This window comes from Hippocampus bargibanti, linkage group LG08 (genome assembly GCF_051943395.1).
Source record: "Hippocampus bargibanti isolate YZ-2025 linkage group LG08, ASM5194339v1, whole genome shotgun sequence".
Lineage (NCBI taxonomy): Eukaryota > Metazoa > Chordata > Actinopteri > Syngnathiformes > Syngnathidae > Hippocampus > Hippocampus bargibanti.
The window spans coordinates 7,441,831-7,466,887 of record NC_142741.1 but is presented as its reverse complement, the minus strand read 5'-3'; the positions used below and the strand labels follow the sequence as shown (position 1 = coordinate 7,466,887).

The following is a 25,057-nucleotide window of genomic DNA, read 5'->3' as shown; positions in this document are numbered from 1 at the left end:
GAGATGTTGATAAAGTCTTTTTTTGAGAATTTGTTTAGTCTCCCCAATGTATTGCTCTTTACAATTTTCATTCTTACAATGTATTGAATAAACTACATTACTTTGTTTTTCATTTGGCAGCCTATCTTTTGATTGCACTAATTTTTGCCTTTAAGTGTTTATCGGTTTGAAATAAGTAGGAATTTTGTGTTGCCAAAGGACTCTGTAGTTTTCAGAAACTCCTGCAATGTAAGGTACTGCTACTCCTCTCCTTTTTGTGTCTTCAGAATTGTTGGTTTCATTCCCTATTCTTTCTTTCTGGCATTTGTTAAATGACCACTGAGCCACTTACCCACAGTTTGTGAGTGCTCTCCTGATATGTTTTGACTCCTTTTCTCTACCTTCAACGCTTGTTGGTATTAGTTTAGCCCTATGCTGGACGGTTCTGATAACTCCTAGCTTGTGTTGTAAAGGGTGGTTAGAATCGAAAAGTAAGTATTGGTCAGTGTGCGTAGCCTTCCTAAAGACTTCTGTTTTTAGCGCTCTGTCCTCTTTTATAATTACTTTACAATCCAAAAAGGCTAGTTGGTTCTCTTGAATGTCCTCACGAGTAAATTTAATGTTGATGTCTACTGAGTTGTTTCCCTGCGAATGGAACAAGCTAAACATGAAAATTAATCAGGGAATGAATACATTTGCAAAGGCTGAAACATGAATGGGTCTTTCCACTCATTCTTGTCTTTATTTGTGATACTTCTTTTGCACGAAAGCTAAAAAAAAGGGCTACTTTTGTTTGCAAAACCGAATCAGTCACTGTTGCATTAAAAATAACAAATACATAAATAAATAAACAATTACAAAACAAACACATTGATTGATTAATTAATTAACTAATGAATTAGTTAATTAATTTTGCTGGCATTCCCGAATTTATCCGGGAATTGAAAAGTGTGACGTGGAGCGCCATTTCTGAGTTTCTTCGAGTTTTGTTTTTTCTTGCGAGGGATGCCAATAAAGCGCTGGTCAGACCTCTCGCAATGTTTTTCCCTTCCACCAGTGGGCAGCATTTCCCTTTTGTCAATGTTAGCCCTTTGATCCAGCTTCAGCTGTTGTTAAAGGGCTATATAAATCAATATAGTATTGAATTTTGTACATTCGCCCCCATTTCAAGCTCAGATAACTCCAGACCCATATCATTTAGGAATTAATTCATTTTTTCTGATGAAAGAAGAGAGTCTAGGGTTTCTTAGACTGTATTGAATGTTTTTGTAGTCCTAAAACTCAATATTCTTTCAAATTTGAGCAAAAATGGACTGGAGTGGACCCATTTTTGCACATTGTCTTGCAGTGAATGAGTTAAAGCCCATTGAGTCCAGTGTATGGTCTTATTTTGTGGAATAGGAATCACACAAGCAGTCCACTGAGACAAAACAAAAGCAGTGGTAAGCTCGGTTAATCAATGACAGCAGCGGTCGGTGCTTTCACCTGACGGTCATGGCTTTTTTCCCACTGAGGGCGGGGATTGATTTTGCCCGACTTCCACCCTGTTGTTACATTGACAGCGCGGCTAAGAGATCTCCGCATATCCAAAAGGATGAAGGTTGATATCCATAATCATATTTTACCAAAGGAATGGCCTGATTTGAAGAAGGTAGGGGGTTTGAACGGCATATTCGCGTGACGCGGATTTTGTTATGGCACTAAGCCAAATTTTTTTTCGGACTCTGCCATAAACGTACATTTATTCGGTAACCACCATTAAAAAGCCGCCAATGTTTACTGCTTGTGTTAAATGGGACAGCGCACTCCATAGGTCAGCGGCGTCGTTTGCAAATACGCCAACTGCAATCAATAACGACACATGCTTGGCATTCGTTAATGTTTGGCCAAGTTTATTACTGGAGGAGAAACGTTTTTGTTTTCTTTTCGTGTCTGTTTAGACTTTAAAATTCACAATCAAGCTCGCCGTACTTGCCTTAACAACCAAACAGATGAATCGGAAATTGATGGAAAAAACGCTCACAAAATGCTCCAACGTGAAGTTAACTGGACTGTAATGTTGAAAATATACACCTAGGGTCAAAAGAGTTAAAATGTGTACTGTATTTTCCGGTGTATAAGGTGCACTAGAGTATAAGGCGCACCCTGAATGAATAGTGTATTTTCAATCTTTTTCAATATATAAGGCACACCTTAAAGAAATTAAACATGATTTCCAAATATAATTTATATATGTATCAAAGGTTGCCAAATATCAGGCGCACCGCATTATAAGGCGCTACAGTAGAGGCAGGGGTTACGCACTACTTTTTCTACAGGGGGAAATGGAGTCGCTGGCTGGTGAGAGTCGTTACGAGAATTGTCCTGGCTCAACCTTATACACCAGAAAATACATTACTACTATGTTGGACAATTTTATTTTATTTTATTTTTTTTGGGGGGGGGACTTTTTGTTGATTTTTTTGAGCAGTTAGAAAAAGAAAAACATGGTCACTTATTTAAGTACCACATGTTCTGGTGTATAAGGTGCACTGGAGTACAGTGAAACCTCGGTTTACGAACCCCTTGCCTTACGAACTTTTCAGTTTACGAACGTTACATTTATGACAATTTTACCTTGGCATACGAACTATTTTTCGGGATACACACGGAGCTGCCACAATGAGTGATATGTCGTTCACGAACGAGCCCGTTCTCCAAACAAGAAAATGGTGGCCACTGTTTTTCTCTTCTATTCCCCACCTTCAGTCTTCGGTTAAAGCCACGTGATTGGTCAGGAACGCAGCAGTGGGGGATGGGGTGACAGACAGAGAGAGAGTGAGGCCGTTCTCCAAAAAACAAAATGGCATCTTCGGTTAAAACCACGTGATTGGTCAAGAACCCAGCAGTGGGGGGATGGTGGGTAAACATTAAAGAGACAGGCAGGCAGAGAGAGAGTGAGAGAAAATACACGCACACACACACACACGAAAAGGAGATGACAGAGTTTTAAACCAAAAAACAAACGTGAAAAATAAAAGAAAAAAGATTTAAAAAAAAGGTTAGAAAATGGATAGAAACCAGTGAAATTTAGACTTGTTTCAACTTTGATAATTCAAAAGCAGAGTGTAGACTGGAAGGTTAAAATATCTCATCAATCAGGCTCCACAAATAACCCGCACAAGTTATCTGTACACTTGATGCAAAAAGCTATCAACCCAGCTAAACAGATCACAATTGATAAAGAACTACATACAATTATCACAGAGAAAGCACCTACAAGGGATCATTCCTCAAGATGGTGAGAGAAGCCTATGTTCCTCATCCAGTGTTTCATGCTGAGGAAACCGTACACTCCATTCCATCACGCCATTAACGACCATCACAAAGGTAAATAAAAGGACTTTATTGTACAGTACAGTTTATTTCTTTAATCGTAATACTATAGCACATTTATTATACATAAAATAAGGTATATTTTGTGTAGTTTTAAGACTTAGAAAATTAGAAAGTAGAAAATTATGTTTTATGGGGACCTGGGAACGGATTATTCTCATTTTAATGGTTTCCTATGGGAAATTAATTTTGGGGATACACACTTTTCCTCTTACACACTCTGTCTGGGAACCAATTAAGTTCGTAAGCCAAGGTCCCACTGTATAAGGCGCACCCCCAATGAATGGTGTATTTTCAAACTGTTTCCATATGTAAGCCGCAATGGACTATAAGGCGCACCTTAAATGAATTAAAAACATTTTCATAATATAATATATAAGCATATAAAGGTTTTCCAAATAGAAGGCTCGCCTCATTATAAGGTATGGCAGCACGCACAACTTCTTATACAGGAGGAAATGGCTGCTGGCAGTAGTGATGAGAACTGTCATGGCTCAATATTACTTTATATATAAGGCGCATCTGTGTATAAGGTGCAGTGTCATCTTTTCAAGAAAATGAAAATTTTTGTGTGTACCGTATACACCGGAAAATACGGTACTTTGTTGCCATGTGTTGTGGGCTTCATCCTATCTAAGGTCCTGTTCATTTGTTTCTCATTATAAAATCATACAATGAACTTGAGGTTGTTTCATCGATAGCCTATTCTGAGACACCAATGTGTCACACGTGTGTTTCAGAGGTACGGCTATGATGGCTTCATCCAGCTTCAGCATCACTGCGAGGTGAGTCGAGAGCGGCGGCGTGACTTGTTTCGCAATCGAATCCAGATGGAACCCTGAGGCGGCAGCAAGATGGAGGAGTTTCTCTCCCTTGCCTGCGAATGCGGTGAAGGAAGGCGGTGCGCTCCTTTTTTCGTTTCGAGGGGAAATCTGTTGTATGTTTGTGCTGCAAACCGCGCAGGGTCTGTTGGTCTGACACTCTTGAGTCAGTGTCTGGAGCAAAAGGTTCATTGGAAGACTGCTGCCATCTTGTGGCTGTAGGTCAGCTGACACAAGTTCAATGTGTTGCTTGATTCCCATGAACGCAGCTTTGTCAGAATAAGGTTCTCGACGGTCAGGAGGTAGCCTAGTCCCAGAGGTAGCCTAGGCCAGATAAACCAGTTATTTGTGTCATGGTTCGTTATGGTTTGAAAGATATTAATTTTGCTGTATCTATCTGAGCATCTTTCAGGGTGAGGCGAAGATGATGAAGGACGGGAAGCTTTTTCGCATAGTCCAAGACAACTGCTGGGATGCAAACGCACGGATACGAGACATGAATCGACACGGTAATCTGGGGGTCCGCCTCCTCGGTCCGCAAACACAAAATGGACAAGTGAAATCCAAAACACAATTTTCAGGTGTGACGGTTCAAGCCCTTTCCACTGTTCCCGTCATGTTCAGCTACTGGGTAAGATGCACCCGCACTTACTTTCATTAAGTCATCTTTTGGGACACGAACAATCTGACGAATGTCAAGGGCATTGATCCCTGGGGTACTCCTATCCTGATGCTTGACATGTTTCCACTACTACAACACGTCTTATTCAAATCATCAGATTCGTTACCAGACCATTTGAATAAGGTGTGTCGTGGGAGTGGAAACATCTAAAACGTGCAAGGTATAGACCCTTGAGGACAACTGTTGGTGACCCCAGACTTCTAGTAATAATCGGCTTCCTTTTCAGGCCAAACCGCACGACACCCTGGATCTGTGCGTCCTCCTAAATGACAATTTAGCCCAAACGGTGCGCAGCCATCCCAAAAGGTTTGTAGGTCTGGGAACGCTACCAATGCAAGCGCCCGACCTGGCCGTGCTGGAGATGCGGCGCTGCGTCAGGGAATTGGGTTTCCCCGGCGTGCAGATTGGCTCGCACATCAACAACTGGAACCTGGATGCGCCTGACTTGGATCCCTTCTACGCTGTAAGATTTTTGCTTCCCGTCGGCAGTCGCCCTTGCGATCATGTTTGTCAATGAGCTCGCAACCTTCTTGGAGGTCATGCTCATGAAAGAAATACAAATGCTGCTGTCTATTTCCCACGCAGGAAGCCCAAGAGCTGAATTGCTCCATTTTTGTGCACCCGTGGGACATGCAGACGGATGGGAGGATGGCTAAGTATTGGCTGCCCTGGCTGGTGGGTGAGGGAGATGGAATACAAACTGGATAGATTAGATATTGCTTCCAGCTCGACTGAATTAACCTGTGCATGCATGGTGTCGAAAATCACACATCCGAGATTTTGCCAAAAATTGTGAAAGAGGCGGCGTCATGAGTGAGTTTAATAAACTATTGTTATACTGTCGTGAAAAACTGAAAGGATCAATTTTAACTCATTTAACCATGTGCAAAAAATGTGTTTACTCCAGTGCCAGGGTTTTTGAAAATTTCATTCAAATTTCAGGATCCACAAAATATTGAGTTTTAGGACTACGTAAACATTAAATTCCGCATAAGAAACCTGAGACTCTTGTTTCATCGGGAAAAAAAGAGTTAATTCCTAAGTTATATGGGTCTGGAGTTATCTGAGCTTGAAATTGAGGTGGCTGTACAAAATACAATACAATACATACATATTGATTTATATAACGCTTTAACAACAGCTGAAGGTGGAACAAAGAGCTAACATTAACAAAAGGGAAATGCTGCCCCCTCGTGGAAGGGAAAATACATGGTCAGAGGTCTGACCAGCGCTTTATCGTAGTAAATTTGGGAATAGCAGCGAATGGGTTAAGATCCAGTTTCGACTGAATTAGGACATGAAAATGCGTAAGAAGTAACGCCGATATCATTTTGCCAGCGTTCAAATCGTGCGCTGTGTTTGTCCAATCCATTAATAGGAAAGATAGCAATTCTTTTCAAAATTTTGCACCATGTTCATTGCAAAATGCCACTAAAATTCTGTATTCCTTGTATCAACCGAAAAGGCATGCCGACAGAAACAACGATGGCTATTAGCTCCATGATTTTTGGAGGCGTCTTTGAGAGATTTCCCAAACTGAAAGTCTGCTTTGCTCACGGAGGTAAACAAGACATTTGGCACGAGAACGGCCACGCTTTATCGACTGCAATCAAAAATGGATTCCTCATCGTTCCAACAGGAGGCTCCTTCCCTTTTTCTATTGGTCGAATTGAGCACGGTCATAAAGTTCGGCCTGATTTGTGCGCCGTGGACAACAAGTGCAATCCTCGGAAATACTTGGGGACATTTTACACCGACTCTCTCGTACACGACCCCATCTCTCTCAAGTTGCTGACTGACGTCATCGGAAAAGTAAGCCGTAACATTGTGCCTTGAAGGTGGTCAGAAAAGACCCAAGATGTGATAGGACAGAGTGGCTTGACCTGCTTTCTGTCTCAGGACAAAGTGATGCTTGGAACGGATTACCCGTTCCCACTGGGCGAGCTCCAACCAGGATCTCTGATTGAGTCCATGACAGAATTTGATGAGCCAACGAAGGTAGTCAACATGTTTGACACTTTATCTATAAGAAGGCTGTGTTTTGTTTTGTTTGTTTTTTTGGGCAACAACTGTATTTTTGTTTTACAGGACAAATTACTCGCCGGGAATGCCCTGGAGTTTTTGGGTCTCAAAAAAGAAACATTTGAGTCCTCGGAAGAGTGACTCCAACCTTTGAGGGAGTTCAAATCTCTGAGTCAGAGTTGATTCAGACTCGCTTGTTTTTTCTTTGTTGTTTTTTAAGCAGTAATTTTAATACATCAATTTTAGACATTTTTATCCAACAAGTGAGAAAAAAAATACAAGACGTGAATATTTTGGCCGAAATGGAAAATGTCACTTTTTCTTAAGCAAACTTTAGAGCGCATCAAATACAAATAAAAACATACAATGTCCATTTATTAATCATATTCATTTCTGTGAATAGTATATGAGCTCAATAAAACATTTGCTTCCAGGAATTTGTTGCTTGATGTATTAATGTGCAAATGAAACCGACTTGGGAATGTAGCGAAAATGTTCGCTCGCAAGCTAGAAATTACAATTTCAACTCTCAATTGTTTTAAATGATTTGTGAAGTGATTCAAAGACGCCCTAATCCAACATTTCACACATACCTCGGAAATAACTGTCACATCCGTGTTGGCGTCAGGTGCGCGCCCATCCCCTCCCTGCTCTCCGGGCTCACTCACCTGATTCCAATCCCCTTGATTGTGCCTTCTGGCTATAAAAGCCACCCGTTCCCGCTCGGTCCTCTCCGGTGTATTCTCTATTGTTACCCTGTCACCCAGCAGTACGCAGGTTTTTTCCGCTCGTCTAGTCGGTTGCTTCACCGTCTGTTTTGCCCTGCGTATCTCAGTAAAAAGACCTTTTTTGAACCTATTGTCTCCATCGTGTATTTCGAATCCAACCCCTTCCAAGGTCTGGAAACGTTTCTGTCGGTCCATAGGGGCATCGGCGAGCTTGTCGTCTGGCTACCACCCTCAATCCAACAGCCAGACGGAGCGCAAGAACCAGGATCTAGAAGCGGCTCTACGGTGCGTGTGCCTCCATCGTCCAGCATCGTGGGCCCCCCACTTGCTGTGGAATACGCGTAAAACACCCTGGTCTCCTCAGCCACAGGTCCGTCCCCGTTCATGTCCGCCTGTGGTTATCAGCCGCCGCTGTTCGCCACCCAGGAGGTTGAGGTGGAGGTCCCGTCTATACAACACAACCTCAGACGGGCCCATCGCGTGTGGATGGAGACCAGAGCCGCCCTGTCGCACACGGCATCCCGGAACCAACACATCGCGGATCGTCGTCGTCGCCAGGCACCGGTTTACCAGGTCGGGCAGGAGGTGTGGCTGTCCACGAGGGGTCTCTGGTTGGCCGGGACATCAGCCAAACTGGGCCCACAGTTCACGGGTCCCTTCCCCAGCGAGGCCGTCCTCAGCCCGGTCTCGGTTAGGCTCCGGCTGCCACCCACGATGAGGATCCACCCGGTCTTCCACGTATCCTTCTGGCTATAAAAGCCAACCATTCCCGCTCGGTCCTCACCGGTGTATTCTCTATTGTTACCCTGTCACCCAGCAGTACGCAGGTTGGTCCCGCTCGTCTATTCGGTTGATTCACCCTCTGTTTTGCCCTGTGTGTTTCACTAAAAAGACCTTTCTTGAACATATTGTCTCCATCGTGTGTTTCGGATCCAACCCCTTCCTTTTATTTTCGGCGTCCTTCGAGTTCTGTCGCCACTCCTCGAGCCGACGTGACAATAACCATCCACATACTTGACGAAGCGGGTCTGGACGCGACGTCACCATGTAGTCTTGCTTTTCTGCCCTCAAGAGAAATGAAATTGGACCATTGAAAGCATACCTGGTATACAATACAATAAAATACAATACAATACAATACATATTGATTTATATAGCGCTTTAACAACAGCTGAAGCTATACGTCTGTATAGCTTCAGTCGTACAAGAGTGGTTCATCGATGAAAAGGTTTTTCAGCCGTGATCTGTACGTTTCGCTACTTGTCCAAGGAACTTCGTCAGCAAACTAAAGTCTTACTGGTATTTTAGGCCCTATATATATATATATATATATATATATATATATATATATATATATATATATATATATATATATATATATATATATATATATATATATATATATATATATATATATATATTATACACGTTTGTACGTTTCGCTACTTGTCCAAGGAACTTCGTCAGCAAACTAAAGTCTTACTGGTTAGTGAGTTTTGACTCCTTCTCTCTACTTATATATATATATATATATATATATATATATATATATATATATATATATATATATATATATATATATATATATAAGTAGATATATAGGCTACACACACTGACCAATACTTACTTTTCGATTCTAACCACCCTTTACAACACAAACTAGGAATTATCAGAACCCTCCAGCATCGGGCTAAACTAATACCAACAAGCGTTGAAGGTAGAGAAAAGGAGTCAAAACTTATCAGGAGAGCACTCATAAACTGTGGGTACACTCAGTGGTCATTTAACAAATGTCAGAAAGAAAGAATAGGGAATGAACCCAAAAATTCTGAAGACACAAAAAGGAGACGAGTAGCAGTACCTTACATTGCAGGAGTCTCTGAAAAATTACAGAGTACTTTGGCAACACAAAATTCCTACTTATTTCAAACCGATAAACACTTTTAGGCAGAAATTAGTGCATCCAAAAGATAGGCTGCCAAATGAAAAACAAAGTAATGTAGTTTATTCAATACTTTGTCAGAATGAAAATTGTAAAGAGCAGTACATTGGGGAGACTAAACAAATTCTCAAAAAAAGACTTTATCAACATCGCAGGGATAATACTAGTGGGCCTCAATCGGCAGTACATATGCACCTAAAAGCGAGCAACCACTCATTTGACGACAATGACGTTAAAATTTTCGCGAAAGAACATAGATGGTTTGAAAGGGGAGTAAAAGAAGCAATTTTCATAAAACAACTAAATCCTTCATTAAACCGGTTTGGTGGGGTGAGGTTCAATTTGGATCGTTCGTACAACAGCATACTTAGTCAAAATAGGATTAGGAATACTGATGAGGTGATACCGGTGGAAGTGGGGGAATCAGGCCAGTTGTTAGTCAGAACAATAGGAACAATCAGTGGAGCTGCAGGGAATAGTCCTCTGCTCCCCCCAACCTGAGAGCAGGGACCTATCACAGCAGAGTCCGGCACCGCCATGTCTGGACAGTAGGGATATATATATAGGGCCTAAACTACCAGTAAGACTTTAGTTTGCTGACGAAGTTTCTTGGATAAGAAGCGAAACGTCCGACACTTTCAAAGAAGTACAGATGACGGCTGAAGAAGCCTTTTCATCAACAGCTGAAGCTGTAACAAAGCGCTTAACATCGACATGTATGTATACAGAAAATAAAGCAGTCACAATTATAGTAGAAAGCACCAGGGAGTAAAACTAAACTCTCAACTAAAATTAATTATTTTTTATCAAGCAAAAAAGTACAACAAAACAAACGTCTATATAAGTGTTATTGTTTCCTTAATTATTCGATGTCAATAAATTCGATTTCGACGTACAGTAGTTCGTTTTAAATCGATTTGAAAATGATTTCCCACCGTTTCCGGTCGTCTGTCGACGTCACATCCGCGTTCTCCATGACTGTCGACGAGTAATGGCGGCGAGCCGGGGATCTTCTTCGAGATGGGTTTTCAGCCGGGAGCAGCTCGAAGACACGCCGTCTCGCCGATGCGGAGTAGAACCGGACCGAGAGCTGTCTTACCGGCAACAAGCGGCCAATCTGATTCAAGATATGGGACAGAGACTCAATGTGTATCCTTCGTAAACAAACTGTTTTCCGACACCAGACGCGGAAGCTAATGAACGACACGATCGGAATCCCGGTGCTGATCTGATGTCTTTAATTATTATTTTTTGCACAACTGAAGAGGGGATGACTTTGTTCGAAACGCGTTACGTAAATAGTGTGCGTTCAGTCGCGGTTAAGACGAAGGGAACGCGATGTACTCGGCTACGGCTGGCATGTAGCATGCTAACTATGCTATTCTAGCATGCTCAAGGTTCGCGTTGATAAGAAGTAGGCCCGTCGGTCGTGTTGGGGCTGTGAACAGAGCACCTGTTCACCAAAACCTCCTTGGCGGCCTATTCCCGATATAGAAAGACGCCTGAGATATTTGTTCGTCGGAAGCGTCGTTTGTGCAAGACTGACGAATTTTGGGCCGTGTCCCAAGCGGTTCCGACATAAGCACGGACGTGGTCGAAGGGACCCTCACTTGGTACCGTACTAATTTTTCAGCACATTAGACTTATAGTCAAAAATGAAACTAACCTCAATTTATCCAAAGAAATAGACCCTGACTACAACTAATAAATTGGGTAAACCATGTATTAAAAAAATACAATAGTACTCCACCTTCAACCCAAGTGTGCAGCTAAATGGATGTGCAGCTAAATGGGCAACGTTAAATTGTATAACAGTAGTTTAATTTAACCCTCATATTCTGTTGTGACAAGTTGTGTCCATAATTTGTAAAATCAGTTCAAATGACTTCTCCTGAGCGTATTTTACAAATATTCCACGGCATATATCTATATTTTATGTTTTAAAACTCGCGCTGAATATTCAGGAAGTATTGTTTTCGAGTTGATGACGACGCCTGACGTGACATCACGTCTGGAACGCCCCCTGACCGAGAAAGCGAGACACAATGCATTTTGGGTACTTTGTTTGGTCTGAAAACTTCGTGGCGAAATTAGAAGGAAAACACATAAATTACACGATGGTGAATAGTTGTGTGTTGCACCGAGACTACTATTTGATACTAGTTGACACAAATTCCCAGCAGACAAATCAGCCCATTTCCAACGGAGCTTGTGCGCCATCTTGTGCATTTTCTGGGACTACATTGGAGTCCTGACGGCTCGAATTGATACGGGAGGACTTCTTTAATCGATTGCAAACATTTAAGCTTTCCTCTTCAGAACTATTTGAATCATATTCATAACTGGATGAGTACCAAGAAAACATATTCTCCGACTCTGAAGCCATTGTTTTGATTCTAGAGCAAGGCAAGGTGTATTGGCATGACGTCACAAAAAAAGGGGGCGGGACCTTCTGAAACGAGCAATTTCCGGGGTCATTTTGAAGTACAGTAAAGTCTCGTTATATCGCTATCGGATATATCGATAGTCCCGGTTATAGCGATACTATTTCTATGCACGCACGGAGAAAATTACATGCAAACAGGGTCGGATATATCGATAGTCCCGGTTATATCGATATTTTTTCGGACTCCCTTGAATATCGATATAACGAGACTTTACTGTAGTTTTGGGACACCTTAACTCATTTTTATTGGTGTTTTGCATTTGACTAAAAATATCAGCCTGTGTGTTTTGGGTATTTTAGATGTGAGTTTTCGCGTCGGCTCGTGACCGCGAGTTCATACACACCAAAAAAGTGAAGGTTATATATTGTTGCCTTCGGATCTGAATTCCATTTTGAAGCAAAGACCTTTGGTATTTGTTTTTATGGGGACTGAAAAGAGTTGATAAGTGAGCCAACCATGAAAATCTTTGCCTTGACGCACTTTCCAGCTCTCAACTAACGATAAATACGGCAATTGTTTACATGCATCGATTTTACATGCACCATTCGTTCACCAAATTTCACAGGAATGTAAGTTGTCTTTGTCACCATTGATTTTTTTTATTGTAATTTTTTTTTTGACCCATTGATATTGTAATGCGTTTTGTCCTTTCCACGCCAGACAATATCTCCCACGACGCTATTCTTGGCTGCCAAAGTGGAAGAGCAACCGCGGAAACTGGAATACGTGATTAAAGTTGCGCACGCCTGCTTAAACCCGCAAGAATCGCCTCTTGACACAAAGAGTAATGTAAGTTGGGGGCTCTCTCAAGTATGGTGTCAATTTGTTTTTTTTTTTCCTCCCCTTTTATTATTATTTTTTTCCCCTTTTCATATTCCTATCTGTGGGTCAACTTTCTGGCCACGGTTTCCCTAATTTACGAGTGTCAAAGTCAAGGCCCGGCGGCCAAATTTGGCCCTTCACGTCATTTTATTCGGCCCGCGAAAGGAAATCAAACTCGTGAAATTCCATGCTTATCTATTGAGCTAGCTAGCGATCGAGCTAGCTAGCGATTGACCTAGCTAGCCATTGAGATAGCTAGTGATCAAGCTAGCTAGCGATCTAGCTAGTTATTTAGTAATAATAATAATAATAGGAATAATAAATGTTATTTATAAGCGCCTTTCAAAGCTCTCAAGGACACTTTACAATCACAAAACAAGGACATAAATAAAATCACAGATAAAATTATAAAAGAACAAGAGTTAAAACTATACAAAGCATTTGTGATAGAGCTAGTTGGTTAGCGATTGCGGTAGCTAGCAATCAAGGTAGCTAGTTAGCGAGGTATCAGCGAGCGATCAAGTTAGCTCGTGATCGACCTCACAAGCGATCAACGTAATTTTCGATTGAGCTAGCTAGCGATTCATCTAGCTAGCTCTCTTTCAATTACATCACAGGTGTCAAAGTCAAGGCCCGTGGGCCAAATCTGGCCCGCCACATCGTTTCATTGGGCCCGCGAAAGCAAATCAAGCATGTCAAGTGTTACGATGATTGCTGAAGTCTGAAGCAAAATTTCAAATTGTCCCATTTAACCGCAATAACAGCCATTATTTTTTACTTCAGATTTGAAAACTAGTTATACATTCATTTGTTGTGCGCTCTATATGGAATATGCAGAGAGGATGAAACATTCTCTTGGCTTCCCTAAATTCATAACGGCCCCCGAGAGGACACCGTAACGACAATATGGCCCGCGGCAAAAAATGACTGACACCCCTGCCCTAATGTAACTGGCCACGCGCGGTGCTCCCCCTCCGCCATCGTCGGGGTGGTTTTCGCTGTTGGCACGGTCCAAGCAGCCAAAAAGCGCTTAAGGTTCAATAGCGTAATGGCCTCTCTGGTTTCAGCTTTGGTCATTTTCAAGTCGGGCTGTTAGGTGAGATCATAGACTCATTACAATTGTTATGTAATGACTGTCTATCAAACTTCAGGCCTACCTCCAGCAAGCTCAAGAGCTGGTGATACTTGAATCCATAGTGCTGCAGACGCTTGGTAAGTAGTGGTGACCCTGAATGGATGATATGAGAGCGAGAGAGAGAGCGCGCACTACAGTATGTGTATCGTATATACGATATTGGCTTACCACACCCGAAGGTTTCCCGTGAGTCTGTTTATTTTTTTATTTTATTTTTTAAGTCAACTCAACATCAACTGTTTGTTGTACTCTTGACTGAATGGATTGGCATCAGGTGACATGTCATTCTTTTTTTCAGTTCGCTCTCAAAAAATGGCTTTCTCGGGCGTCCAATTAACTCATTCGCTGACAGACGATGTGTAAAAATGTGTCCACTCCAGTGCCAGGGTTTTTATTTTCACTCGAATTGCAGGATTCACAGAATATTGAGTTTGAGGACTGCATAAACATTCAATGCAGCGTTAGAAACTTTAGACTCTCTTCTTTCATCGGACGAAAGAGTTATTTCCTAAATGATATGGGTCTGGTGTTATATGAGCTTGAAATGGGGGTGTATGTACAAAATACAATTTTTATTTACATGTATATACATGTATTGATTTATATAGCACTTTAACTCCTTCACTGCCAAAATATGACAGAGCGCCATTCCCAAATTTGTTCGGGTTTTGTCTTTTGTTTGGGTGCCAATAAAACATTGGTCAGACCTCTGGCAATGTTTTTTCCCTTTCGCAAGGGGCCAGCATTTCCCTTTTTTCCACGTTGTCACTTTGTTCCACATTGTCACTTTGTTCCAGCTTCAGCTGTTGTTGAAGCGCTATATTAACCAACGTGTATGTATTGCATTGTATTTTGTACATCTGCCCCCATTTCAAGCTCATATAACTCCAGACCCATGTCATTTAGGAATTAACTCTTTTTTTTCCTGACGAAAGAAAGCATCTAGTGCAGGGGTGCTCAATACGTCGATCGCGATCGACCAATCGATCTCCAAGGTACTATTGGTAGATCGCGTGACATTTGTCATGAACTGACGCTTTTCAAATAAAGTTGAGCTGTTTTGGGGGGAAAAAACTTGACGTTAGCCAATCAACCATCCCTTCACTTGATTGACACACCGGACAACCAATCATATGACATCTCATTATTAGGTACACTGTGCGTGCTCAAACAACGCAAAGTTAACACGCTAGTCGTTAGTTACATCCTAATTTTCGCTAGGTTTTATCCTCTTAAACGTAACATAAGGTATAAAAACGAGTGGGGGAGCTAGACCAAGTCAGAAGAAAAAAAAGCAGCACTTTTTTTCCACGATGACATTTTCCAAGTGCGTTTGTCAAAAAATGGACAGAATTATGTTGTGCTACGTATGCGGTTATACATCAACATAAGTTGCAAGAATCGTCAATATATTTCTTAATATAATGGGTAAATCATTTTGACTTGGTCATTTCAAAAGTAGCTCCCGTGTTGAAAAAGTGTGAGCACCCCTGGTCTAGGGTTTCTTACGCTGAATTAAATGTTGATGTAGTCTTTAAACTCAAAATTCTATGGGTCCTGGAATTCGAGTGACAATGACAAAAATCCTGGCACTGGAGTGGGCATTTTTGCACATCATCTTGCAGTGAATGTGACGCGCAAATTATCGACAGCGCCAAAACTAAAATCCCTTGACCCTCGCTTGCCATTGTTTCCGCAGTCCGCGACTAATGGCGAGAGTGAAAAAAAAATGACAGGTCACCTCCAGGCTGTGTTGTTGTGTCGAACTCACCTGTGGTGTATTTTGTTCCAGGCTTTGAAATTACTATTGATCACCCACACACTGATGTGGTGAAATGTTCCCAGCTAGTGCGAGGTAAAGGCTTCTTTTTCTTTGCTTTTTTTGTGCCCTCTGCTCTTGTCCACCCCCGACCTGTAAAATAGAAAAGGCCTGATGATTTGATTGGACACCCACTCACCCTCAAATGTACAGTGATACCTCAGCTTACGAATTTAATTGGTTCCCAACAAGTGTGTGTAAGGCGAAAGGTTTGTCTTCCAAACATTTATTTCCCATAAGAAATCATTAAAATGAGAATAATCCGTTCCCAGGTCATAATTTTCTACTAAATAAGCCTTAAAACTACACAAAATATACCTTATGTATAATAAATGTGCTATTGTATTGTAGTTAAAGAAATAAACTGTACTGTATAATAGTCATTTTATTTACATTTGTGATGGTCGTTGATGGCTTTAACAGAAGTTTTTCATCCTCTTCTATTGCCTGAGATCGTTGCTTAGACCAGTGGTCCCCAACCTTTTTTTGCGCCACGGACCGGCGGATAGATACAACAAAATAAAATGATATGACAGGCATGGAAACTTTTTTTTTTAAAATATAATAAACGTGAATCCATTGTGTAGTTTTATACAACTTTATTAGCAGAGTCCTGGTAACATCGCGCCAACAACAACAACATATGTAACATCGTCTCTGCCCCTTAACGCTCGATGGTCACCATGGTAATGTTTAAACGTGCCTTCAAAATAAGATGCACCACAAAAAACGTACAAAGCGCATGAAAAATACAACTCAATACAACTGAATCAGTGGGACCCCTGAGCTTGTTTCTCTGCAACGAGACGGTCCCATCTAGGGATAATGGGAGACAATGACACCCTAAATGTCTTGCTTATGTCCACTCTACTCCGCAGTTTTGTTTTGGTTGCTGTCACTGCAGAAAACCCCGCTTCAGACACATAAGATGTCGGAAACGGCAACAGGGTTTTCAGTGCTGTCGTGGCGATCTCGGGGTATTCTGCCATCACTTTAATCCAGAACACCGGCAGAGTTGTTGTCTCAAACATAATTTTAAATCCACCATCATTTGGGAACTCCAGCAGTTGTTCTTCCTCTTGCACGCATGCTGGATTCACCTGGTTTGTTTGGGTTGTGGATCCATTCCTTGGCAGTTCGTGGGTCTTTTGTGGCTGGGAAGTAGCTTTTAAAAGCAAAGACAGGTGCTCGTGCATCAGCTGGGGGAATGAAGGCTCAGGCTCAGTCTCTTCCAAAAACCCTGCCAATGTTTGAAACTTGTCAAATACACTGCTATTCACGCGGCGTCCTCACAAATCCAGTTTGGCTTTAAATGCAGCTACTTTATCAGCCAAGTTGAAGACAGTTGTCATTTTCCCCTGAAGTGACATATTGAGTTCATTGAGCAGGTTGAATATGTCACACAAGTAAGCGAGCTTTGCGACCCATTCCTCGTCACGGAAATGCGCTGCAAGCAGTGATTTTTTTTTTCTGAGGGAAATCTCTGCAGCCGCTCTCATAATTCAAACACTGGCAAGCGATCTCCCTCGGGATAACCATCTAATTTCTGTGTGTAAGAGAAGGCGTCTGTGTTCCGCGTCCATCTCCTCACAAAGCTGCTCGAACAGGCGCGAGTTAAGGGCGTTTTCATTTTTCAAAATAAAACATACTTCAGACTCAGATAATAAATAAAACTGAAATTATGTAAATTATTTATTCTTTCTGCACGGCTCGGTACCAAATGACCCACGGACCGGTACCGATCCAAGGCCCGGGTGTTGGGGACAATACGGAAATACCCTTAGCAAAACTTGCGCCTTTAATGTCTTCCTTATTCCGATGGATGGTAGCAATGGTCGACTTAGCATAGTGGTACTGGGACGCTGAGTCACACAAACGCACACCTTGTTCGTGTTTCTCGATGATCTCCTTCTGCTCAACCGTAATTTTCTTTTGTGTCCTCTTCGGCTGAACACGAGCCTGTGGTGTGGTATTTTTCGATCCCATAATCGCAAAGGTACTCCACTCGATAACAAACCATGTCTGCACTCAAAGAAATGTGGTGACGAAAGCTAGTCCGCCAGCCACCGCGGCGCTGTTCGACCGTGTGGTTTTGTGTTCTTCCGCTGAAAACTAGTCCGCCAGCCACTGTGGCAGCTTCATGTGTTTCCCAAAACACACGAAGATTATATTATTGCGAATTTAATGTTCGTAAGGTGAAAAGTTCGTAAGCTAAAGCGTTCGTAAGCTGAGGTATTGCTGTATTATGAAAATGTTTTTTTTGGGGGGTGGGGGTTGTGGTCTTGGGCGGAGTAAAAAAAACCTGATGTTTGATTTTTCTCGCGAATCAAAAGAACGCACATGGCACAAAAGCAAACGCTTTCCTGTTGTTTTTGTTCTTGTGGTTTTACGAAAATTGTAACGCCACCCCCCCGTCATGTGGTTTGTCTTTTTGTCTCCCACAGCGAGCAAGGATCTGGCACAGACTTCTTATTTCATGGCTACCAACAGGTTGTTATCCTGCCCCCTCCTTTGTCGCACTTTGACGGCACACCGTTGCTTCCCGTAATGCAGGGTACCCTTTCAGTGTCCAACGGGCCCCCCTTGCGACGGCGGCCTCGGGGATGCCCGCCCGGGCCAGCGGCCCTCCGCCGCCATCCCTACCATGGGCGGGAACGGGGGGCTTGCCGGCTGGCGGCGTCCCCAGCCTGGCCAAAGCCGTCGCGGTGCGGTGTATTGTACAAGGGGACCCTGTGTTGGCACCGATGGGTTGAATGCAAGATGCGAAGTGTAGTGGTGCGCTTGAAACGCCACGCGTTTGTTCGGTTGCGAAAAAGTGCAGCGTTCGAAAAGACGCTTTGGTAGCCTGAATAGCCGCGAAAGATTTCGCAGATGTAAACATTTCTCATAGAGACCCTTCCGGTAAGTACCGCTAAATCTTTTTTTTTTTCTTTACAATTCTCCTCTTCATATTCATGTTTTGCATATGTTGATATATGATTCTCTGTAATAGCACATATTTCCTTGAAACCCCCCACCCACCCCAAAAATATGTAGCATTTTGAATCTTACCCATTAACGACCTGCATGCTACGGCTCGAATTTTGATGACCAAATTTGGAAAATGTGTGAAATATTTTGGGTGACATTTTGGGGTTGTATTTCAAGATTGATTCGAAATGAATTTGAAAGCTGGTCCTTAAAGGGTTTGTTGAAATATGTTATGATTGGAAGATTTTTAGGAATCCATTCTCCACCTCACTGAGCTAACAACAACTTTTTCTCAGCAGTTTTCTAAACTGACTTTTTTTTTTTTGCTTTGTTAATGCAAAACCAGACGTTACCCTTGTGTGATTTTATTTATTTATCATCCTAGCTACGATAAATTCCGCCTTGCTAGGAACAACTTATCAGATCTCAAAATGGATATTTTGTTCTGTCTAGGGCTGTTCAAATGAGCCCAAATGTTGCTAATTTGCTCATATAGAGATGACCAATAGACATTTTTAATTGGCATTTTAAGTTTCCAAGCATGGTCCGAGTCCAGCTCGCTTTTTGGACAGGTTGAAGTAATCACAACAATGGTTGGCAATCATAGCCGTCGCCATTTGTCGACGTGAATATATTTTAGTTGAGTTAATTGACTGCTGGAAATACACATTTGCTGCCACTCCCGAATTTATTTGGGAATTGAAAATATGACGTAGACTTGTTTAGGTGCTGATAAAGTGCTGGTCAGACCTCTGGCAATGTTTTTTCCCTTCCACGAGGGGGGCAGCATTTGCCTTTTGTTTATGTTAGCGATTTGTTCCAGCTTCAGCTGTTGTTAAAGCGCTATATAAATCAATATGTATTGTATTTTGCGCAGCCGCCCCCATTTCAAGCTCAGATAACTTCAGATCCATATACCTTAAGAATTAACTATTTTTTTCTGATGAAAGAAGTTTTTTTACGCTTAATTGATAGTTTATGTCCAATGCAGCGTGAGAAAACTTCTCTCTTCTTTCACCGGGAAAAACAAGTTAATTCCTAAATGTCTGTAGTTATCTGACCTTGAAATGAGGGCAACTCAAAAAAAGAGTTAATTCCTAAATGTCTGTAGTTATCTGACCTTGAAATGAGGGCAACTCAAAAAAACAGTTAATTCCTAAATGTCTGTAGTTATCTGACCTGGAAATGAGGGCAACTTTCAAAAATACAATGCAATACATACATGTAGGTTTTATGTAGCGCTTTAACAACAGCTGCAGCTGGAACAAAGTGCTAACGTGGAAAAAAGGGAAATGCTGGCCCCGTGAAAGGGAAACACATTGCCAGAGGCCATGGCCAGCGCTTTATCGGCACCCAAACAAGAAAAAAACAAAACCCGAATAAATTCGGGAAGGGAATCGTGCGGTCATATTTTCAAATAAATTTATGTATGGCAGTGAATGAGTTAAAGCGCTATATAAATCAATATATATTTATTGTATTTTGGACATTTCAAGCTCAGATAACTCCAGACCCATATAACTTAGGAATTAACTTTTTTTTCTGATGAAAGAAGATAGTCTAAGTTTTTTACGATGAATCGAATGTTTATGTCGTCTTTAAACCTCAAAATTCTGTGAGTTGCAATTTGACTGAAAATGACAAAAACATTGGCGCTGGAATGGGCACTTTTTTTGCACATCGTCTGGCGGTGAATGAGTTAATGGTCAACCGACGCCCTCTGCCATTTATTTCTATACGTCAGCCTCTTGTCATGTTCCTCCTCATTTCTAAAATTGCTTAACGTAACGTAACTTACTGTCATTTATTTCTGTAATATTAACTCCTGCAGTATAAACCACATTTCTTTTCCAGCTTTTGGTCATACTACTAAAAACAGCGAATTAAATCTGTTTGCGCCTTCTGTCCTGCTCTTTTGTTCACATGTGGGACCATTCCTGACCACGGCTGGAACACCTCAATTCAACACTTTTTTGTCCACTGACATCTTTTGACACCCAACAGTCTCCACCTCACTACGTTCTGCCTCCAGTACAAGCCCACAGTGATTGCCTGCGTGTGTATTCACCTGGCGTGCAAGTGGTCCAACTGGGAGATCCCGGTGTCCACCGATGGCAAACACTGGTGGGTGTACGTGGACAACTCGGTGACGCTCGAACTGCTCGATGGTAAGACCAAAAAAAGGGTGTCGACTCTTTTCGTTCCCGCCGCTGGGTCATACGTCTCTTTTCTGCTTTCCCAGAGCTGACGCACGAGTTTCTACAGATTTTGGAAAAGACGCCCAGTCGGTTAAAGAGAATACGAAACTGGAGGGTAAGATTAATTGCTTGTTTCTTTTTAACGCATTGAAGAAACTGCTATGAACTCAAATGCTTCCCCCAAAAAAAAAAAAGGTTTTCGAAACCGTTACGTGTATGTTTCTGTCCAAGTCACATCAGATATTAAGACGAAGAAATTGATTTAAAAAAAAGGTGGTCTTATAATTTTGGACACGACGCTGGTCACAATTGCCCAGTAAGCTATTGAAATAGAAGTTCACTGAGGATAACATGTAGTACCATAAATATGCTAAAACTCAGAATTTGATTTATTTTTTATTTTCTTTTAACATGAGCTGCAAGTGTGTTTTTCTGACAAAAAAACTTTATTTACGATTTATTGTCGTGAAATATTTTCCTTCTGCAGGTTCGGCTTACACTAGCTGCCTGTCTATCTATTAACTATCTATTGGCTATCTAGCTGGCTGGCTATCTATTAGCTATCTATTCTGCTAGCTATTAACTAGCTAGCTGGTTATCTGACTATCAATTAGCTATCTATCCAGTTAGCTAGCTATTTATTAATTAGCTAGCTAGTCAGGTGGCTATCTATTAGCGATCTATCTAACTAGCTGTCTAACTATTAGCTAGCTATCCAGCTAGCTAGCTATCTATTAGCTAGCTATCCAGCTATCTTTTATTTATTTGGCTATCTATTAGCTATTTTTCCAGCTACCTAGCTATGGGATATCTGTTAGCTAGCTAGCTATCGATTAGCTTGCTAGCTGACTGGCTATCTGCTGGCTGGCTATCTATTAGCTGGCTGGCTATCTATTAGCTATCTATCTTTCAAGCTAGCTAGCTATTAACTGGCTAGTTAGTTAGCTGGCTATCTATTAGCTCGCCAGCTCGCTACCTATTAGCTATCTATCCAGCTAGCTAGCTATCAGCCATCTATTAGCTGGCTAGCTAGCTTTCCATCTATTTGAGGGACTTCTGGGTTGAGTGAACGCTGGCGCGTGTGGCTGCTGCTGCTCACCCACAGAAAACTGATACTGTGACTGTTAAGTGACCTTGAGAGCTTTGAAAGGCTCTTAGAAATGAAATGTATTATTATTATTGTTATTATTATAAATAATCTATGCATGAGATTTACTGTTTTGCATCCTAGCGCTGTCTGTAAAGACAAAGGGAAGGAAATATAAAAACAAATGTTCTCTCCATTGCAGGCAACCCAAGCTGCCAAGAAGCCCAAATGCGACAGCAGCCAACTGACAGATTCCTCCGTGGCCGGACCGTCCATGCTCCAAGACCATTCCCTGCTAGACGGCTCCCTCGTAGGGGTGCCCCGAACAAGTTTTTCCAAAGCGGGCGGCGCCTTCGTGTCGATTTCAGCCTCGTCCGGCGGCGCGGCGCTGTCTCTCAACTCCTTGGCGGGCCCATACAACCCGCCCAGCCACAGCGAATGGCCCCAGAGCAACCTGAGTCAAGCGGCGTTTTCCTCCAGTTGTCTAAAAACCGAACCCCTTAACGCCTCCCACCAAGATCAGACGCTGTCCCTGCCCCTGTTAGCGACCAAGACTGAGAAAAGTGTCGATCTTAATGTCAAACAGGAACTCAAAGTAGCGAGCGCAACCGGCAAGCATCCGCCGGTGACCTCGTCGTCTTATCCGCAACACTCCTCAGCTGCCAAACTGTCGTTAGACAAATACAGAGAAAAACACAGTGTCGACGTAGCCGCTCAGAAGAACCGACAGGAGCAGCAGCACACGCTAACGGAGAACAACGTCCGAGCGGATCCGTCGTCTTTGGCCCAAGCAGATCACAGGAAGTATTCACAGATGCATCAGATGGGCCATCATTTGGGGACCGCCTCACCCTTGAAGAACCGAGCATCAACGCAGGACAGGCGCCATCACGGCGACAAATGGGATAAAAGTTCCCTGAACCTCCAGCTGGCCATTCCTCCGTCTGCAGGAAACTCGCAGCTGGACCGAAGCAAAGAGGAGCTCAAGATGAAAATCAAAGTTTCCTCCTCCTCATCGGACGAAGGCAACCACAGGAGTAAACATTCCAGTCCGCTGGCGAGCAAAGCGCCGCGAGGCGCCGACCACCGACCCCCCAAATACGCCCACCACGCTCACAGCGGCAACGGACAAGGGCTGCTAACGCTCGACGGAATCGCACTTCCTCATAGCGGATCGTCGTCCCGAAAGAGGGCGCACCCCGAGGCCAATCACAACCCCTCCTCCTCGTCTTCTTGCTCCAAACCGGGCAAACTCTCCAAGGGCGGCACGGGTGCTGCAGGTACTTGTTTGCCCCCTCCCCCCCTCGTTTTCTCCTCCTCGCTGCTTCTGCTGTAGCGCACACTTCCGTGTCACTTTTGCGGCGCTGCGGCTAACCTCCGACCTCCTGTTGCACTCAGGTGGGCTGTGGACCTCTCAGCAGTACCTCCCTCCTAGCGGGTCGCCACGTCAAGTGGGAGACCAGAGACACTGAAGGCCAAGTCTTCGCCGGCCGTGCTTCCGTCACACCGCAAGAAAAATAAAACTACTCGCAGTTCCACGCTACTATGGGCAAAAAACGCGGAGGGAGTGTTACACCCCGACGGCAGTTAAAAGAACACCCGCAGGTTTGCGGTTGACAAAAAGGGAACGTAAAACCTCTGAACTCTGACTTCCGGGCTGCGATCGCCAGTCCCATCGTTCTCCCTGGTGTCGAATCGCTGCTGGTGTCGCCTTCCTGAAGGTTGCGTAAAAGAGGCTCGGGGGGGGGGGGTCGTTGTCAAGTGGAAGCTTGTATTTACATTTTTACATTGACCTCCCTGCATTTCAACATCTCTGTCTAAGGAAAAAAAAAGTATTACAAATTCCGTCAAAGGCGCGGACGATGCGGTTTTCCTCATCTCACTTTTCTATTTAAGTGTTATGCAAAAAAAACCAATTTAAGCGGCTGGAGTTAAACTTGTCATTCCTAGTTGCAATATTGACGGACGCGTTTTGTTTTTTCAAGTGTCGTTTCATTTCTTCTGGAATTTTGCCACTGCAATATAACATTTGCAATAACCGCTGTCGGCATTAAACTTCCCATGAAACCAAAGCTTGATTTTCCTCCAACCTTGTGGTGATAAATTTGGGAAGAAAAAAAAACAAAACAAAACGAGACTTCGATTCAAGTCGTTAAACGTTGGATTACTGTGCCAGGAATGAATTGGATTGATGCCGAGCCATTTAGTATTTCAACAATAATTGATAATGTGTTCAGAAGGAGCACCCACAAACGAAATTTAGATTAATTAGATGAGGGGTGTCAAACTAATTTCACATGGTGGGCCAAATATTGCCTCGGTAGATGTCAAGTGGGCCGGACCATTAAAATTATACCATACATACTATAAATAATATCATTCCTTCAATACCGAAACTTGTTGAAAACACACCAAGCACAAAGGTTTCCCACGTATCTCTGTAAAAAAATATATATACATATGACATGGTCAATTTTTCATTGAAAATTCTCCACTCCTTATCTACTTTTTTCCATTTGGATAATGACATTTTGGCTAATAGGGTGTGCTTCCATTCGAAACGGAGGACTCCTGTTCTTTGTACTGATGGTTAATTATTTAATTCTTGCCGTCTTCTCAGTAAAATGAAACTTAAAGGACAACCGACATCACTTTTTTGTTTCCTAACTGACATCAGAAAAACTTTTATAGCATCTGAAATACCCAAAACACGCAGGCTGATATTTTTAGTCAAATGCAAAACACCAATAAAAATGACTTAGTGTCCAAAATCTGCAAAAAATTGAGCTGCGAATTGGGCATTTTCAGAAAGTCCCGCCCCCAGTTCGTGACGTCACGCCAAGACGTCTTGCCTTGCTCGAGAATCAAACCAATGGCTTCAGATTCGGAGAAGATGCTTTCTCGTTACACATCCAGTTATGAATATGATTCAAATAGTTCTGAAGAGGAAAGTATAAATGTTTGCAATCAATTAAAGAAGGTCTTCAGGGTCATTTTGACGGATCAAGACTGATGTGTAGTGTCACAGAA

General features: G+C 42.5%; 2 protein-coding genes across 2 annotated transcripts; both read left to right on the top strand.

Annotated features, from left to right (window-relative positions):
- Positions 1-1,505: 1,505 nt before the first annotated feature.
- Positions 1,506-7,259, top strand: acmsd (aminocarboxymuconate semialdehyde decarboxylase). Its single transcript, XM_089002261.1, has 10 exons — positions 1,506-1,630; positions 4,095-4,139; positions 4,588-4,684; positions 4,757-4,806; positions 5,084-5,320; positions 5,443-5,536; positions 6,323-6,418; positions 6,497-6,669; positions 6,757-6,855; positions 6,946-7,259. The coding sequence occupies exons 1-10, from the start codon at positions 1,574-1,576 to the stop codon at positions 7,018-7,020; spliced, it is 1,023 nt and encodes a 340-aa protein (XP_088858387.1). The 5' UTR covers positions 1,506-1,573; the 3' UTR covers positions 7,021-7,259.
- Positions 7,260-10,505: 3,246 nt separating this feature from the next.
- On the top strand, positions 10,506-24,099 carry ccnt2a (cyclin T2a). The gene is made up of 10 exons (XM_089002260.1): positions 10,506-10,698; positions 12,484-12,565; positions 12,657-12,785; positions 13,970-14,030; positions 15,746-15,808; positions 18,217-18,262; positions 20,747-20,910; positions 20,985-21,055; positions 22,230-23,307; positions 23,426-24,099. The coding sequence occupies exons 1-10, from the start codon at positions 10,541-10,543 to the stop codon at positions 23,497-23,499; spliced, it is 1,926 nt and encodes a 641-aa protein (XP_088858386.1). The 5' UTR covers positions 10,506-10,540; the 3' UTR covers positions 23,500-24,099.
- Positions 24,100-25,057: the final 958 nt, after the last annotated feature.

Coding starts and splice junctions, on each gene's coding strand:
- acmsd (XM_089002261.1), top strand. CDS start 1,574: ATGAAGGTTGATATCCATAATCATATTTTACCAAAGGAATGGCCTGAT. Junction 4,140..4,587: donor AGCTTCAGCATCACTGCGAG/GTGAGTCGAGAG, acceptor AGCATCTTTCAG/GGTGAGGCGAAGATGATGAA. Junction 6,856..6,945: donor AATTTGATGAGCCAACGAAG/GTAGTCAACATG, acceptor TTTGTTTTACAG/GACAAATTACTCGCCGGGAA.
- ccnt2a (XM_089002260.1), top strand. CDS start 10,541: ATGGCGGCGAGCCGGGGATCTTCTTCGAGATGGGTTTTCAGCCGGGAG. Junction 10,699..12,483: donor ATGGGACAGAGACTCAATGT/GTATCCTTCGTA, acceptor CGCACTTTCCAG/CTCTCAACTAACGATAAATA. Junction 12,786..13,969: donor CTCTTGACACAAAGAGTAAT/GTAAGTTGGGGG, acceptor ATCAAACTTCAG/GCCTACCTCCAGCAAGCTCA.